The 18666-nt window shown below is 35.1% G+C and overlaps 1 protein-coding gene across 12 annotated transcripts in view; it reads left to right on the top strand.

Annotated features, from left to right (window-relative positions):
- Positions 1-18666, top strand: part of USO1 (USO1 vesicle transport factor) — an 86605-nt gene that overhangs the window by 43032 nt on the left and 24907 nt on the right. For all 12 annotated transcript variants that reach the window (XM_078367065.1, XM_078367061.1, XM_003732483.6 and 9 more), the window contains 6 exons: positions 6613-6713; positions 7118-7220; positions 7378-7433; positions 11007-11127; positions 14183-14361; positions 17130-17270. In XM_078367065.1, the coding sequence (XP_078223191.1) occupies positions 6613-6713; positions 7118-7220; positions 7378-7433; positions 11007-11127; positions 14183-14361; positions 17130-17270 (701 nt within the window). The remainder of the gene's footprint in view (positions 1-6612; positions 6714-7117; positions 7221-7377; positions 7434-11006; positions 11128-14182; positions 14362-17129; positions 17271-18666) is intronic.

Below are 18666 nucleotides of genomic sequence, written 5' to 3'. Positions count from 1 at the left end.
CTAGGGATTTTATGGTGTTAGGTCTTATGTTTAAGTCTTCTATCCATCTGGAGTTAATTTTAGTGTAAGGTGTCAGGAAGGGGTCCAGTTTCTGCTTTCTGCACATAGCCAGTTTTCCCAGCACCATTTATTAAACAGGGAATCCTTTCCCCATTGCTTGTTTTTGTCAGGTTTGTCAAAGATTGGATGGTCATAGATATGTTGTGTTGGCCTCCGAGGCCTCTGTTCTGTTCCATTGGTCTATATCTCTGTTTTGGTACCAGTACCATGCTGTTTTGATTACTGTAGGCTTTTAGTATAGTTTGAAATCCGGTAGTGTGATGCCTCCTGCTGCGGGCTCTCTTTTGGTTCCATATGAAGTTTAAGGTGGTTTTTTCCAGTTCTATGAAGAAGGTCATTGGTAGCTTGATGGGGATAGCGTCGAATCTGTAAGTTACTTTGGGCAGTGTGGCCATTTTCACAATATTGATTCTTCCTAACCATGAACATGGAATGTTTCTCCATCTGTTTGTGTTCTCTCATTTCATTGAGCAGTTGTTTGTAGTTCTCCTTCTCCTTGAAGAGGTCCTTTACATTCCTTGTTAGTTGTATTCCTAGGTATTTTATTCTCTTTGTAGGAATTGTGAATGGCAGTTCATTCTTGATTTGGCTCTCTTTAAGTCTGTTATTGGTGTATAGGAATGCTTGTGACTTTTGCACATTGATTTTATATCCTGAGACTTTGCTGAAGTTGCTTATCAGTTTCAGGAGATTTTGGGCTGAGATGATGGGGTCTTCTAGATATACAATCATGTCATCTGCAAATAGAGACAATTTGGCTTCCTCCTTTCCTATTTGAATATCCTTTACTTCTTTTTCTTGCCTGATTGCTCTGGCTAGAACTTCCAATACTATGTTGAATAGGAGTGGTGAGAGAGGGTCAGTCTCCTTTTCTGTCATCATGTCAGCTTGCAAATAAAATGGGACAGGTGTGCAGTTCTTGCTACTTACCTGGTACCAGTTTCTTTCTTTTTTTTTCTCAACTCCATTCTTAAGTTCACCTTAGAGCTTTGAAAATCACAATTTACAAAGCAAGATTTTACCTCCAAGTGTGTGTAAGTAATTAGGAAACGATGTTATCAGTTCACAAAGGAACAACAGGAAATCCTTTAAGCAGATATGTAGCAGAGAATGTCCCTTGAATCCACTCTAGTTGTGTTTGAGTATTAGGCTTCCTTATGATTATTATCAGGCCTTTGTAGCATCAACCCTCTGCCACCTTAATACCCTCAATATGTCTGCTATTATGTAGTAACATGATAGTTTTCAAGTGTACTTTTTTTTTTTAATCCTTTTATCCTCTCCTCTACCTGTTTTTCTGAAGTGGAAGTAATGGCTGCTTCCCTAACATTTCTTCTGAAGCTGCCACTAACCTAAGAAATAAAACCTTAATAAAAATACAATGAGCCGGACGCGGTGGCTCAAGCCTGTAATCCCAGCACTTTGGGAGGCCGAGGCGGGTGGATCACGAGGTCAACAGATCGAGACCATCCTGGTCAACATGGTGAAACCTCGTCTCTACTAATAATACAAAAAATTAGCTGGGCATGGTGGTACGTGCCTGTAATCCCAGCTACTCAGGAGGCTGAGGCAGGAGAATTGCCTGAACCCAGGAGGCAGAGGTTGCAGTGAGCCAAGATCGCGCCATTACTCTCCAGCCTGGGTAACAAGAGCGAAACTCCATCTCAAAAAAAAAGATACAATGAATTTACTTTTATTTAGAGTCCAATCATAAACTCAGTTACTTTTTTTGATGGTTGCATACAACTTTTATGAAAAAGACAGAAATATAATGTAAAATATCAAGAGTTATTCACAGACGACTTTTTGGAAATACAGGATATACTTTTTTTTCACATCTTTCGCATCTTGGTGATAATACTCATTAATGGTAACCTTATAAGAATCCGAAATTCTTTCTGAATAATCAAAGGAAGATTGTTATGTTCTGTTTCATTTGAAAACTTAGTAATACAGATATAGCTTATGTTTTAAATCTTACGACCGTGGTTCTCAGGTGAGAGCAATTTCCCCTCCTTCACCCTACTCCTGGTACTTTCAGCAATGTCTAGAGACATTTTTGGTTGTCACACTAAGAGGAGAGTGCTACTGCGTCTAGTGGAAGACCAGGGACAGTGCTAAACATCTTAAACTGCATGGAGAGGTCGCACAACAAAGACTTACCTGGCCAGAAATGTCATTAGTGCCAAGGTTGAAAAATCCTGTCTTGGGATGATGATTTTGACAGTGGTGATGATGATGATGATGCTTCTAATTATTGAGCACATTATTTACCAAGCCCTATGCCAGATGTTTTACTTATTTTAAATCCTCACAGAAAACCCCATGCGAAGAAATTGTCTACATTTTACAAATAAGGAAACTGAGACTTGACAGTTAGGCTACTTGCCCAAAGTAACATGGCTGTTAAGTGGTTGAATATCAGATTAACTGGTCTTACTCAAAAGTCTTTGTGAGCTTCTTCCGTTATACTGTACTGCTACTCAGGAAAGTATTTCACTACTCCACCCTAGTCATTCTGTAAAGGAACAGAAATTACCTGTACCTGTGTTAGCAATGCACTTCATTTCTTGGTCATGTTAAGTTCAGAGGGGATTCTACCTATCATTAATATTTGACAGTCAGTCACTCCTTTCTCATTGAATACTTTCTTCATTTGTTTGTCAGTCTCTGAAGTCTCCTGGCTTTCTTTCTTTTTTATTGGTTACTTTTTGTCTCCTTTGCATTTTTCCTCCTCATCTCCCCAACCTCTTAATATTGGAATACCACAAGGCACAGATTTCTCTTGTTTCCCCTTTCCTCCCTTGTTCATCTCATCTAGGTTTGTAACTATAAATATAATTTATATGCTTGGATATATTACAGTTTTTTAATTCATCCTCTTATTAGCATATGGATTGTTTCCAGTTTTTTGTTATCAAATTTGTATTAGATCTATTTTTAGCAAATATTTTATTTTGCAATTTAATCTTTTTGTGTTCTGTTTATGAATGCTACATTTACATACTATTCATGTGTGAATATGTTTTTCTCTTCAGAACAGAATGGCTAAATGATATAGTTGGTTTATGTTTGACTCTATAAAAAGCTGCTAAAACATTTTTCAAAGTATTTGTACCATTTTACATTTCATGCCATAGTGTGTGTGTCTCAATTCTTCCACGTATTCTCCGACACTTGGTATAATCAGCTTTTTAAAATTTTAGCTGTTGTAATACACGTGTAGCAGCATCACATTGTAGTTTTAATATGTATTTTCTTAGTGAATGGATGTAGAACAACGTATGTGATTTTTTTTTTCATCCATATATCTTTCTTCTTTGGCGAAGTGTTTCATTCAAATCTTTTGCCTGTTTTTTACTGGATTGTCTTATACTTGAGTTGGAATAGTTCTTTGTGTGTTCTGTTCTCAGAAGAACTTCGTGACATATATTTCACAAATTTTTTTTCTTAGTCTGTGACATTCTTTTGAATAGCAAAAATAACATTTTGATTGCATCCATTTTTGTCAATTTTTTTCTTTTATAACTTACACTTTTTGTATCTTATTTATGAAATCTTTGCCAAATCTAGGATCACTAAGATTTTCTCCTATGTTTTCTTTTAAAAGTTTCATAACTCTTACAATTAGGCCTGTACTTAATTTCCAGTTTTACACATAGGTCCATTATCCATTTTGAGTGAATGAGTTTATTTTTGGACTTTTCTTTTGGTCTGTACATGGCATCTTCTTGATTACTGTAGCTGTATAATAAATCTTGAAATTGTGTAGTGTTAAGTCCTCTAACTGTTGTTCAGAATAGTTTTGACTGTTTTAGGTTTTTTGCATTTGCTTACCAATTTTAGAATCAGCTTGTGAATTTCTACAAAAAAGGTCAACCGAAAATTTGATTGAGATTGCATTGACTGTAGATCAATTTGTGAAAAACTGACATAAAAATGTTGCACCTTCTAATACAAGAACACAGTATACCTCTATTTTTGTAGGTCTTCTTTAATTCCTTTTTGTTTTTTTTTTTTTTCCTTTTTTGCAACAGAGTCTTACTTTGTCACCCAGGCTAGGGTGCAGTGCTGCAATCATAGCTCACTGCAGCCTCAAACTCCTAGGCTCAAGGGATCATCCCACCTCAGCCTCCTCCTGAGTAGCTGGGACTACAGGCATGCACCACTATGCCAGCCTAATTTTTTATTTTTTTTTAGAGACATTGCTATATTGCCCAGGCTGGTCTTGAATTCCTGAGCTTAAGCAATTCTGCCTCAGTCTCCCAAAGTGCTAGGATTACAGGTGGGAGCCACTGTGCCTGGCCTGTCCTTTAATTTCTTTCAGCAGTGTTTTGGAGTTTTAAGAGTATAAGCAGCACACATCTATTGTCAAATTTTTTTGTTGATGCTGTTATAAGTGATACTGGTTTTTGAATTTTAATTTCTAGATGTCCCTACTGGTATCTATTAATAGAAATACAATTAATTTTGTATATTACCTTTTATCCTGCAACTTTACTAACCTTACTTACTAGTTCTATTAGCTCTATTGTATATTCCATGTAATTTTCCTTATAGACAAACATGTCATCTGTAAATAAAGATAGTTTTACTTCTTCTTTTCTCATCTGTATGCCTTTTCTTTTTCCTGCCTTATGTCACTGAGTAGGATTTTCAGTACAATATTGACTACAATTTACAAGACTGGACATTCTTGCCTCCTTCCTGATCTTAAGGGGAAAAACATTCAGTCCTTTCATCATTAAATATGATGTTAGCTATAAGGTTTTTGTAGTTGCCATCCAATTTTGTGACTTTAAATATCATTTATATGTTTGCCACTCTATGTGTGTATCCAACACAGACTTCTCCACAGATATCTATGTTAGTATTTATCCAACTTCTTACTTGGTATATCCACTTGGATTTTTATAAGGTATTTCAAACTTAACTTTTTTCTCTGTATACTTCCAGCTTGCTTCTCCCACAGTGTTTCCGGTCTTGGTAAAAGCAACCCTATCCTTCTAGTTCTTTAGGCCAAAAGCTTGGAATCACTCTTCCTTTTCTTTCCCCCTTGTCCCCCACACTCCTCTGTGCAACAAGTCAGCAAATCATGTTCCGTCTTTTTTTTTTTTTTTTTTGTATATTAGTAGAGACGGGGTTTCACCATGTTGGCCAGGATGGTCTCGATCTCTTGACCTCATGATCTGCCTGGCCTCATGTTCCCTCTTAATAAAAATTATGACCTCTAAGGTCTAAGCCAACTTCACGGGATTCCTACCTTGATTATGCCTCCTGACCTGTCTCCCTATTTTCCATACTCCCTGACAGTCTATTCTATATAGCAAACAGAGTAATCCTTTTGCACCTAAAGTATTTTTTTGTTTGGATAATATAGTTTTAAAGCTCAAAAGCAGTGAAATTTTTTACTGATTAAAAGGAATGCTTCTGGGAGTTTCTGAAGAATGAACCCAGCTTACTTAGGTAATTAATCAACTAAAAAACATTTCTTTCCACTTTTGGTCTCTTCTTTTTTTCTCTTTCCTCTGTAAACAATTCGATGGGATTATGACTATCAGTCTTGGATTGCTGTGCTTTTCCTATCAACTGCTGGGTTTTTTTCCCTCACATTTAGAAAAGAAATTTCTGAGGGATAATGGCTTTGATCTTGTCTGCCAGCTTTATTGGCTTGTAGTCACTCACTGGTGTAATATGTGGAAAATGATTCTGATGCTCAGCCGATGCTATGATTAATTAGCTGTGTCTGGTGTGGGTGAGGAAATGGGAAGTAGTATGTTTGCATCTCTAATTTGAGTTTATAATATAGGCAGATTTTAAGTAATTTGCTCTGGCAGTTCTTGTTTTCATTTTTAGTTATCCTTTTTTTTTTTTTTTTTTGACACAGTACCTTGAAACAACAAATACTTTAATTAAAAAAACATTTAATCATTGAAGACCAATGTAAAGTCCTTTAAAAGATAAGTGAGAAATTAGGCATCAAATGCTGATTTTATTGCCAAAGGGTTTTGTAGGATATATGTATATATGAAAAAGATACTGAGAAATCTGGAGTAGGTTGGTTTAATTTCATAATTATTTAACTCAATGACACTAACAATCAGCAAGGACTGTATGTTCAGTATTGTGTTGGGGGGCAGGGGTTTTGAGATATAACTTATATACAATAAAATTTACTCTGAGTTGTAGTCTGAGTTTGGGCAAAAGTATATAAATGTATAACCACTACCACATTCTAGATAGAATATTTCTATCCCAATTTGTTTCCTTACCCTAATAAAAGCTTAACCTAAAAATGTCCTTGAGAAAATGTGAATATTTAAATATCCTTTTTTTAGATATCATAAACATTTAACCAGTAAAATGAATTTGAACATTATTTTAAGGATAGAGCTTTATATAATAATTGTGATATTGCTACCAGCCACACTGTTCCAGTGTTGAATTGTTTAAATATCAGGAAAATTATCATTTCTGCTTAACTCTTCAATGAAAGAATATTTTAAAATAACCTACCATCATGTTGAAACACTTTATTTTTGAATATTACAGAAGAAAATTCCACAAGACAGAGTGAGGATTTGGGAAGCCAATTTACAGAAATTTTCATTAAGCAGCAAGAAAATGTCACTCTTCTATTATCTTTATTGGAGGTAAATAGGGAACCTAGACATTTTTGTCATCTTAATAAGCTGCTTTTGTTGCTTTTTGGATATTATTGAGGAATTAACATGTATATACATTTAAAGGTAGTGAAGTTTATTAATTATAGCAAGAGATCCACTTGCGTGTTTTAAGACATGTAATCACTTAAGATACTGTCTGCTTCTTAACTTATGTTTTTACAAAATACTATTTTATCTCATCAGTATCAGTTTAAGCAATTTATATGAACTGTATTTTCTTTTTTTTTTTAAATTGCTTTTTTAAAGTATGCTAAACTTCCATGCTTTCTTTACTTGTAGTTTCTGGTACAAGTTATTATTAGTTGGAAAAAAATGTTTTTCTTGAAAATGTGAATTATGGATGTTAAATATTTTATATTCTTACATTGCAGGAGTTTGATTTCCATGTTCGCTGGCCTGGTGTGAAGCTTCTTACTTCTCTTTTAAAACAACTAGGGCCTCAGGTGCAACAAATTATTTTAGTCAGTCCTATGGGTAAGTGACTTATCTTTTTTATATTATTTTGATTAAAACATGAATATCATTTCCTAGAGAAGGGGACTGAAATGGTTTGTTAGTAAATTGTTAATAATTTGAGTCACTTTTTGTATTTTTGATCAACCAGCATTTCTCACATGGTTGTATGTTCTAGGTGTTTCAAGATTGATGGACTTACTAGCAGATTCCAGGGAAGTTATACGTAATGATGTAAGTTAACTTTAAAAAAGAAATACACAAGTTTGTGGCCCTTTTTTCTCCCACAAATAAAATCTTTGTTGTTGAGTTTTAGGAAATTAGATTTAGAAAGTTGAAGTAATGACTCTTTAAAAAAATTTTTTTAATTAAAAGATAGAGATGGGGGTCTCACTACATTGCCCAACCTGGTCTTAAATTTCTGTGCTCAAGCAATCCTCCCGTCTTGACCTCCCAAGGTGCCGAGATTACAGGCGGGAGTACCGAGCCTGGACAGAATAGTGACCTTTTAAAGGTGTATACAAGGCCACATTGTTTCATTCTTTCCTGGCTATCCAGTATTGTGGCTTAGATAAACCATTTTGCCATTCAAATTTATTTCTTCCATTAATTTAGGATTTCTTACACTATCTGCTGAAAGATTGTATTTGATACCAAACTCTACCTTCAGAATTTCCTTTTCCTCTTAAAGGTTAGAGGAGATAACTCCAGACGTTGAACTGTGTAAACCCAACAATGCATTATGTTTGGAATCCTCACCTTTATTTGATTGAGTATGTATTTCTAAGGATTGCCTTGTTAATCATAGAGACTGATTTGCTCTGGAGTTATTTTTCATTCTGATTTATTTTATATATATTTGTATATAAGTTTGAATATTTTGTATTGATGCTAGATGTTTTGTTGCTTAAGCATTTTTCTCTATTGTTACCTACAACTTGATAAAAATAGCAATGAGAAAAATTAAATTCTGGAGATCATATCCAGCTAATTAAATCTCCATTATTTATAGTGAAATGCCCAAGACCCACAGAAACCAAGTTAAGTTAAGTGTTCTTTGTTAGCCATGCCTTACTCATCTTTTTATTTATGGTATTAGCCCTGTGACTTTTTCATCCTAAGTTTTAATAAATGTAACTTGGATTGCTCTTAGCTTCACAACTGGTTAATGGCAAAGCAGAAACAACAGTGAAGCATTCTTAACTCCTAGTCTGTGGAGACAGTTTTAAAATTTGTTGTACTTAAAATTTTGTAGTATGTATATCAATTCAGTATTATAGGTAGTGAAATTAATATAGTATGTAACTTATGAGAAGGGCTTTTTTATTCTTTAGTATTTAAATGTCATGTTTTAAGAATTGTCTTATTTAAAAAGGCATCTATCTGTTGGAAATTTGGGGTATCTTTCCTTGACTAACATCTGACTGTGTATTTTTAACACTTCTGTTCTTTTCATGACCCACAGTTAAAGTCAGGTAAATCATAAAGAAATTATATCTCCACTTATTTTCATTTTTAGATATAAAACTTCTCCTTTTAAAAAAATATAACTGCATTAGGCTGGGCATGGTGGCTCACGCCTATGATCCCACTGAGGTTAGGAGTTTGAGACCAGCCTGGCCAACATGGTGAATTCCATCTCTACTGAAAATACCAAAAAATTAGCTGGGTATAGTGGTGGGCACCTGTAATCCCAGCTACTTGGGAGACTGAGGCAGGAGAATCACTTGAATCTGGGAGGTGAGGTTGCAGTGAGCTGAGACCGTGCGTGCCATTGCACTCCACCCTGGGCAACAAGAGAGTAATTCTGTCTCAAAATAATACTAGTAATAACTGCATTAATTCTGAAATCTGTTTTCCTTTAACTGTTTACCTTTTTATTCTGTTCCTAACCTTTTTTCCTCCACGTTCCACTTTTTTTTTGAGACAGACAAGTAAGTGTCTATTTATATTGGTTTTTATTTTATGATTAGAGGTTAAGTTCTGTTTTTGTTGTAATGTTTAGATTATTGGTTTTTATGTGTTTCATAACCGTATTTTTTTAATTTCAATACACCTATTCAAGAGGATAAGGAGAAAAAAAACTAAAATATACTAAGACCTTAAAAGCCAGCAGGTTCTATAGAAGTTATTTTATCTCCTTTAGTCTTTTATAAAAACTCTGTGACAAAGATATTACATGAGTATACTATACATTCATGTGATTTGCTTAAAGTTGGCACAACTAGTTAGTAGGGTAACCAGTTTCTTTTTTAATTTCATTAGTTTTTGGGGAACAGGCAGTGTTTGGGCAGTTTTTGTTTGTTTATGTTCCAAAAGAGGATTCATTTATTCCAGTTTTTCCTTTTGGGGGGCAACCAGTTATTAAACCCACTTTATCTAACTGAGAGCCTACATGTTTTCTCCACTGTATTTCTTTTTCCCTTTGTTAGTAATTAAACTCAAGTTTAAGTGGGAGAATTTGACATCCAAAAATAACTGTTTTCACCATTTTTTCTCATCTTAATGTTGAAAGTTGACAGGAAAATGAGTGGAATAAGCCCAATAAAGCCATGGGCATTTTTTGTCTTATATGACTTACATTCTCAATACTGAGAATATAAGCTAGTTGGCCTCTGTGAGACTTTTTACTACTAATTTGCTGTTCCTCTTCTTCTGGAATAATATCTATGCTTTTTTTTCTTTTTCCTTTTTTTTTCTTTCAAATTCAGGTTTTCTCAGGAGAGGACTAGATGTGTTTTGTTTTGTTTTGTTATTTAATATACGGAATCTCGCTCTGTCACCCAGGCAGGAGTGCAGTGGCATGATCTATGCTCACTGCAAGCTCCACCTCCCGGGTTCAAGTGATTGTCCTGCCTCAGCCTCCCGAGTAGCTGGGACTACAGGCGTGCACCACCATGTCTGGCTAATTTTTGTGTTTTTCGTAGAGATGGGGTTTCACCATATTGGCCAGGCTGGTCTCGAACTCCCGACCTCGTGATCCGCCCACCTTGGCCTCCCAAAGTGCTGGGATTACAGGTGTGAGCCACCACACCCAGCCACTTTTTTTTCATAAAATATTTGTTGTCTCTTTTACCATCATGCTATTGTTGAATACATAGGGGCTCATAAATTGCTTGTTTGATACCACAGTAAGCAAAAATGGGTAACAGTTTTTCTTGAATGATAAAGAGATTATAAAATATGTAAACTATATTCAGCTTACCAGGAGCTGAGAAAAACTGGACATCAGAGGCAGAAGCTGCTTTGCGTTATCTTGTGTCGGACATGCCATTCATAAAGCATCAATTTTCATCTTCCTTTTCTCTTTTGACTTAGAATCAAGTTTTGGGGGCTTGGGGGCCAGATGTTTGCAAGAATTTCTGAACTTTCTCTGCTAGAATGTGGTTGCATTCGTTGATTTATATTACTGAATTGCAGCGTTTTCATTATTACTGTTGTGAAGCAGGTACAGTGGCATTCCTGAGACAGATATATTCATATTCAACTCTTCTTAAACCACAACAAAAGCTATGTAGTGGTTAATGAATATGAAGGAATTGTTGTGTATTTATATCATAAAATTGAAAGATAGCTAAATTAGAAATTTTCAGACGAGGATTCTAGTCTAGTCTCTGTCTCTTTGAGGTTTATAACCTTAGCGAGACAAATTGCTTAACTACTCTGTTGTTGTTTTCCTTACATACAAAGTAAAGGAGTTGGGCTTGCAAAATTCCTGTCAGTTCTAAAATTCTGTGATTTTTAAAGTAATTTTAAAATGTCTCATAAATGTTGTACTCCACTAAACATTCTCTTTCTTCTCTATAGGGCGTCTTACTACTGCAGGCACTAACAAGAAGCAATGGTGCAATCCAGAAAATCGTTGCTTTTGAAAATGCTTTTGAGAGACTACTGGATATTATTACAGAGGAGGGGAGCAGTGATGGAGGTATAGTATGAAGAAATTATTTGCAGACATTCCTTTTGTACTCACTAAATTGTTAGGGTCTAGGGAATACAGTTGGAGGGAGATACGAAGACTCTTATTTATATTCTTTGTTTTTCTTTCACTATAGCATGTTGAGTATGGATTCTCTTTATCCTGTTTCATGTTCGTTAGGCTTCTGCAATCTAGGTTGGTGTCTTTCCTCATTTGGAAAATCTTACCTATCAGTCTTCAAATACTGCATTGCTATGTTTCTTCTATTTTTCTGAAGCCATAGATTATTTTGCATGTCCTTTTGCAGATTTGGTGATAGGGAGCTGAGTTGAAGGCAGAGTTATATCCTGAGTGAATAGGGAGGACACATTAAAAATTAATGGGAAAGGTTAGAAATAGTCTTTTGGAGAATAGGAGAGCTAGTTAACTGTTATAATTAGGAAGATTTTCAAAGTGATAAGTGCCTGTAATCCCAGCACTTTGGGAGGCCGAGGTGGGTGGATCACTGTCAGGCCAACATGGCAAAACCTCGTCTCTACTAAAAATAAAAAAATTAGCTGGGCTTGGTGGTAAACACCTCTGATCCCAGCTACTTGGGAGGCTGAGAAGCACTTGAACCCAGGAGGTAGAGGTTGCAGTGAGCTGAGATCACATTGCTGTACTCCAGCCTGGGTGACAGAGTGAAACTCTGTCTAAAAAAAAAAAAAAAAGATAAAGGCCCCATTAAGGGTATTTACCATGATTTTACAACAGTACCAACTACTTGAATATTTAATTTCTTCTTCCCTAGCAGGACTCAGCTGCCTAGATGCAGATATAGAAAAAAAACCTCACAGTTTTTCAAAGGGTTGGGCGTTTTCTGGGAAGGTGCTATGAAAAGATAATGAGCCAAAAGAACATAGCATATTACCTGCAGAATGGAAGAAATGAAGATCTCTATAATCTAAGCTAGATAAGGGGAGGAAATAAGGCCAGAAGAGGATTTCTAAAAGTGGGGAGAAAGGCATCAACAAATGTGTTGAAAATACTTGAGCCACAAAAATAGGTTTTAGTAAGAGAGGATTATTGCCAAAGATGAAGCCAACAAATTGAGTGGTCTAGATATTAGACAGGTTGTTGTTGAGATTAGAAATAAGTATGACTGCAGAACTGCCTGCCAGGATCAAGAGATTCTCGTACCTTAGCCTCCCAAGTACTGAGGTTACAGGCTGCACCACCATGCCTGGTTAATTTTTGTAATTTAATAGAGACAGGGTTTTACCATGTTGGCCAGGCTGGCCTCGAACTCCTGACCTCAAGTGATCCATCTGCCTCAGCCTCCCAAGGTGCTGGGATTACATGTGTGAACTACTGTACCCAGCAATTTTGACTTTCAAGTCTTAATATTTAAGAAATACATTTCATAAGGCTATAGCTGTCATAGATAGTGATTGCTCTGATGGATCTGGGCAAAGTAAATTGAAAACCTTCTGGAAAGGATTTACCATTATAGATGCCATAAAGGACATTTGTAATTCATTGGAAGTCAAGATACCAACATTTACAGGAGTTTGGAAGAAGTTGATTCTAACCCTCATGGATGACTTGGAGGAGTTTAAGACTTTAGTGGAAGAAGCAACTGAAGATGTAGTATAAATAATAAGAGAATTAGAAGTGCAAGCTCATGATCAAACTTTAACAGATGAGGGGTTATTACTTATGGATGAACAAAGAAAGTGGTTTCTTGAGGTGGAATCTACTCCTGGTGAAGATGTGTGAACATTGGTGAAATGACAACAAAAGATTTAGAATGTTACATCATCTTAGTTGATAAAGCAGTGTCAGGGTTTGAGAGAATTGACTCCAATTTTGAAAGAATTTCTACTGTTAGTAAAATGACTCACTGAAGACTCAGGTGGTCATTAGCATTTTTTAGCAATGAAATATTTTTAAATTAAGGCATGGTTTTTTTTTTTTGACATATTGCATACCTAATAAATTAACATTATAGTGTAAACATAACTTTTGTATACACTATGAAACCAAAAAATTCGTGGGGCTCACTTTATTGTGATACTTGCTTTATTGCAGAAGTCTGGAACCAATAAGTAAATGTCTGTGTAGAGAAACCATTTGTGCTTACTTTTTCTGTAAGCCTAAAACTGCTCTAAAAAATAATGTCATTATTTTTAAAGTAATGGATTTTTGTCAATGTACACCTCAACTAGTAGGAGCAAAAGTGTGGATGTACCAGATGAAATTACTAGCATCCTGCATCAGTCAATATGTTTATCAGAAGAAATGGAGGTCATTAGTTAATCTATTATAGTACTGGGTAAAGTAGAGATCAGTTGGAGAGTTTTCACTGTGACAATAGTAAAAGCTGTAATGTGGATGAAACTGCCCTAGAGAGTATATGTTGTAAGCAAAGAAGAAAAAGGATAAAACCATGGAGGACAGAAACAATGAAAGATTGAGCACCTGTAGAGCTGTAAGGAAAATCAGGAGAGAGTAGTGTTTTAGAAACCTACAGAAGATTCAAGGAGGAGACAGATAATGTTAAGAACTTCTTAGAGATAAAATAAGATATGGTTGAGTCATTAAACAAATGTTTAATAGTTAAGTACTGTATGTATATATGATGTCATGTCTCTGTCTCTGCTGAAGATACAGAGGTAAATGGGCAGTTCACAAGTGCTTATGAATTATGATCTAGTGGAGAAGACAAACACTACCTAATAATAAAAGGATCAGGCTACTGTAAGAGCATGTAGCTAGTGACGCTAACCTAGTCCTGTAGTGTTGGTAATCATTCCTGAAAAAATGATGTTTAAGCTGGAATTTGAAGATAAATGATGAGTTACTAAGGCGACTGGATACTTGATGTAGAATTCAAGAGATTTTTGGGGTACCTGAGAAAGAACATGCAAATTATGGCTTGTGGCTCTCAGGAGCCAGAACAGACTATCTGCCTCACCATATTGAAGAGATGCTGAGCATGGAGACTTATCTTTTTAAAAATGTTTGGGAGTTTTGTATCAGGTGTTACCAGCCTTAACACTTGTGTTTTATATTATTTCTCCAGGTATAGTAGTTGAAGATTGTTTGCTTTTGCTCCAAAACTTGTTAAAAAACAACAACTCCAATCAAAATTTTTTTAAAGAAGGCTCATATATTCAACGTATGAAACCGTGGTTTGAAGTTGGAGATGAAAATTCTGGCTGGTCTGCACAGAAAGTGACCAATCTACATCTAATGCTACAGGTATACTATCCTTAGACAAAAATGTGGTAAGAATTTTGACAGTGATCCTTTCAAAGAGAAGAAAATTCCTCTAGAAAAGTAGTTTTCAAAATTTGATTAGAGAGGGTGAGAGAATCTGATGATGTTCAAAAGCATGTATTTCCTGTCAAACAGTGAAAATTTAAGTTGTTTGAGGAGGCTACCCATGTTTTATGGTTTAGGGTACTATGTAAATAATTATTCTGAAGGAAGTGTTACTCTTTAGAAAGTAAAGTAAGCCAGGTGCAATGACTCACACCTGTGATCCCAGCACGTGGGGAGCCCGAGGCAGGTGGGGATTACTTGAGCTCAGAGTTCGAGACCAGCCTGAGCAACATGGTCAACAAAAAATACAAAAATCAGTCAGGTGTGATGGTGTGCACCTGTAGTCCCAATTACTCAGGAGGCTGAGGTGGGAGGATCAAAGCCCAGGAGGTTGAGGCTGCATTGAATCATCATCACGCCACTGCACACCAGCCTGGGCAACAGATGAGACCCTATCTCAAAAAAAAAAAAGAAAGAAAAACCTTACCAAAAAAATTCTCAGATTACAGCATGTAAACAGGAAAATACAGTATTCTAGTTATATGACAAGTTGATTTAAGTATTCTTTACTTTTAAAAAGTGAATAAACTAGCTTTGTGTAGCTTAGTAAAGCTTTTTTCTCATCTTAAAGACCATAAACCCCAAAGCAAAGGAACTGAGTTTAATTCATTTTAATATTTTCTCCACCTAAAATACAGAATAGTAGATGTACTCATGACTTTACAGGCCAGGAGTTACCTTCTGCTATTCTGTTAGAACCTGTTGTAATACTTTATTTATAACTTTATTTAGTGTTGCTTGTATTTTAAGTTCTCTATTATACACCAAATAAAAATGCATTATTGTTTTCTCTGTTTGGACATACACATTCTGTATGGGAACTATTCATCATCACAGTTATTATCATGATTACATTCTGAGCTGCTAAAAATGGAAATTGATCTGCTTGCAGAGTTTTCAAATTTTGCAGACTAAATTTCGGGAAAACATCTTTTGAAGAGATGTTTAGTTATAAAATATTTTAATTTTTTATAAAATTATCGTTTTATGACTAGTCTACCTTTTATCCCTTCAGGAATCTCTTCTATGCCATTTTATTGGGCAGATATTGCCAATGGATCCCAGAAAGCTTATAACCTTAAGAGATAATCCTTCTCATTGTAGGTTAGTTTTAATTACTAGAAACTTAATCTATATATTGTCATAATCTGTCTTAACATGACACCTGTAAATTTACTCTACTCTTGCTCTCTAGAACAACACAAGTTCATTCCTTGTGAATATTTCATATATTTATGTGTTGCTATTAGATTTTCTCTTTTTTATCCTCAAGTATTCCCTTTTTCTTTATTTACATCATTAGTAAAGATACCCAACTGCTATTAGATGTTAGTTGAAAATTACTCTTGATTTTGTCAGATGTAATAATGGTATGATTATTATGTTTTCAAAAATATTATTTGGAGATGCATACAGAATTATTTATGATAGAATTGACATTGCCTAGTATTTGTTTTAAATATTCAAAAAAAAAGAAGGAAAAGAAGTAGTAAGGGTAGTAGGGAAATAAATTAAGGGAGGAAAAAGCACCAGAAATCTCACTAGAAAAGTCCAAGGACAGGAACCAATGTAATTCTGACCTTCTTTTTAGTGGCATCAGTTTATTAATGAACGCTCTGAAGATGTTTGTTAAGCCAGACATGGAAACATCTAAATCTATTTTGTCATATTCACTGGCTTAACTACTGGTTGAAGTTTTTCTCTAATTCTAGTGATTTCTGGTCACCATTTTATTCAACAACAATAAAAATAGCACTTTTCAAAAACTTTTTTTTTTTTTTTAGTATTTAGCTCCTCCCTCACAAAAAAAATCCCCTTTCTTAGTGGACTTAACCCATAGATAATAATATTTGCTGGCTATACTAATAAAAGTGTTTTAGTCTACTCTCTTAAATCATTGATTACTTCTGTATCTCTCTTATAAAAATAATGGTTAACATTTATATAGCACTTTGATGTTAACAAAGTATTATCATAAATACCCTCATTTGATCTTGATTTACAAGATTTTGTACCTATATATACACATAACTCTAGTTTTAAATGTGAGATACATGTTAAGTGACTTTGGAGACATAACTATCTTAAGTAGTTATTTGAGATGACTTTTTTCATGTTTCTGAAATTTCATGTTTACAGTCCAAGTAATCATAGAATCATAGGGATTTAATTGGCATTAGCAATCAATACAGCCGATTTCATGTCTCCAGTTGTTGGTTTTAGCCTTTCTTTAAATAATTCCAGTTTAGGGGAAGTTTATCACACATCAAGTCATTCTGTTTTCAGACCTGCTCTCTTATTAGGTAGTTAATTATTAACTTTGATAAGTAATCTGCCACTCTGCAACTTATGCATTCATTTACTTATTAAATATGCACTGTTACAAGTACTATGCTTGTTTGGGAAACAAAAATGACCAACGCAGTTTCTCTCTGGGAGTTCACAATCACCTGAAGAAGACAACGTTAAGTAAGTAGCATAATGTAATATTACTATAACAGAACTATGGCCGTGGGAGCACAAAAGAAAGAGCACCTAAATATGGCCAAGCAAGTAAGGGAGTACTTCAGAGTTTACATAAAACAGATTTGCCTCAAGCTTTTCAATCTTTAAAAGAGAAGTTTTGTTTTCTCTTTCTTTCACAGCTTGTTCGTGTACTGGTATCTCCCACCAACCCTCCTGGTGCTACCAGTAGCTGCCAGAAGGCTATGTTCCAGTGTGGGTTATTGCAGCAGCTTTGTACTATCCTAATGGCTACTGGAGTTCCTGCTGATATCCTGACTGAGGTAAAGCAAATAAAGTCAAAGGCAACTCTGCGGAAGTTGAAATCCTGAATCCTAGGAAGAATTAGATATTTGCTGAAGGAAAAACAATTTTTTTTTAAGGAAAAACATGTTTTTAGGTTAAATTTTTTAATGATCTTACTAAAATATAATTCACATAATGATAAAAGTATTGATTCCAAAAGATATACTCATCCCTCAAGTTTTATAGTATATAAATAATCATGTTAAAGCTTTGTAGATCCATCTATAAAGATCTCTCCTTAATTTTATTATATTCAGCAGGAGTACACAGTATGATTTATGTTTTTATTTTGAGAACAAATTGACTTAGTCTTACTCAACTGGTAGATTCATTGAATAGTAAATTATTTTCCCCTAATGTGTGGTATTTTCTGTTGCTTACTTATAAGAAAAAGAAGTTAGTTTGAAGAACAGGTTTATTTAATTTTTTTTAATTTTTCTCAAATTAACACATGAAATATTAAAAGTACAAATAATAATAAAAGTTTTATAACAAAAATAACTGCCTTCAGCCTCACTTGGCCTTACTGTAAGTCCTACTTTACTTCCTCATGTTGCCCCATAATTATTTTATGGAATTTATATTTAAATCAGTAGTCGGGGCATATGTTTTTACAGTGGTACTGATAACCATTCCTGCTAAGCCAAATAGAGCCCTATATCCTTTTTTAAATACATATTTTTCTCATCCATGAGTCCTAATTGTGTTCTTCATTTTACTGTTACTCTATATATGCATAGGTATATATGCTCAATAATCATATGCTTCATACTTCACTCCCCACCTCAGGCCATCTGCACAGCTTCCATTCTCCTACTCCGGTCTGAGTTTTAATTCTGCCCCATGTCTCTTGTCTTGAGTCTTTCTTTTGCCATCCTCCTAGGATTTCCTTTACTTCTCTCCTGACTTAGATTCCTTGGTTATCTGGATCTCATATCTTTTTTTTTTTTTTTTTTTTGTACAGAGTCTCACTCTGTTGCCCGGCATAGAGTGCAGTGGCATGATCTCGGCTCACTGCAACTTCCACCACCTGAGTTCAAGCGATTCTCCCACCTCAGCCTCCCAAGTAGCTGGGATTACAGGTGCTCGCCACCACACCTGGCTAATTTTTATAATTTTAGTAGAGACAGGGTCTCATTATGTTAGCCAAGCTGGTCTCGAACTCCTGACCTCAAATGATCCACCCATCTTGGCCCCTGACCCCAAATGATCCACCCATCTTGGCCTCCCAAAGTGTTGCGATTGCAAATGTGAGCCAATGCTCCTGGCCTAGATCCTATATCTTTTTCCTCTATCCCTTGGTTCATTATTTTACTTTTCTTAATTTTCTTTTTTTGTTGTTTTTTTGTTTCTTGGTTAGTTGGTTGGTTTTTT

This window comes from Callithrix jacchus, chromosome 3 (genome assembly GCF_049354715.1).
Source record: "Callithrix jacchus isolate 240 chromosome 3, calJac240_pri, whole genome shotgun sequence".
NCBI lineage: Eukaryota > Metazoa > Chordata > Mammalia > Primates > Cebidae > Callithrix > Callithrix jacchus.
Note: the sequence above shows the minus strand (reverse complement) of the source record. Positions and strands in the feature narration are given on the sequence as shown.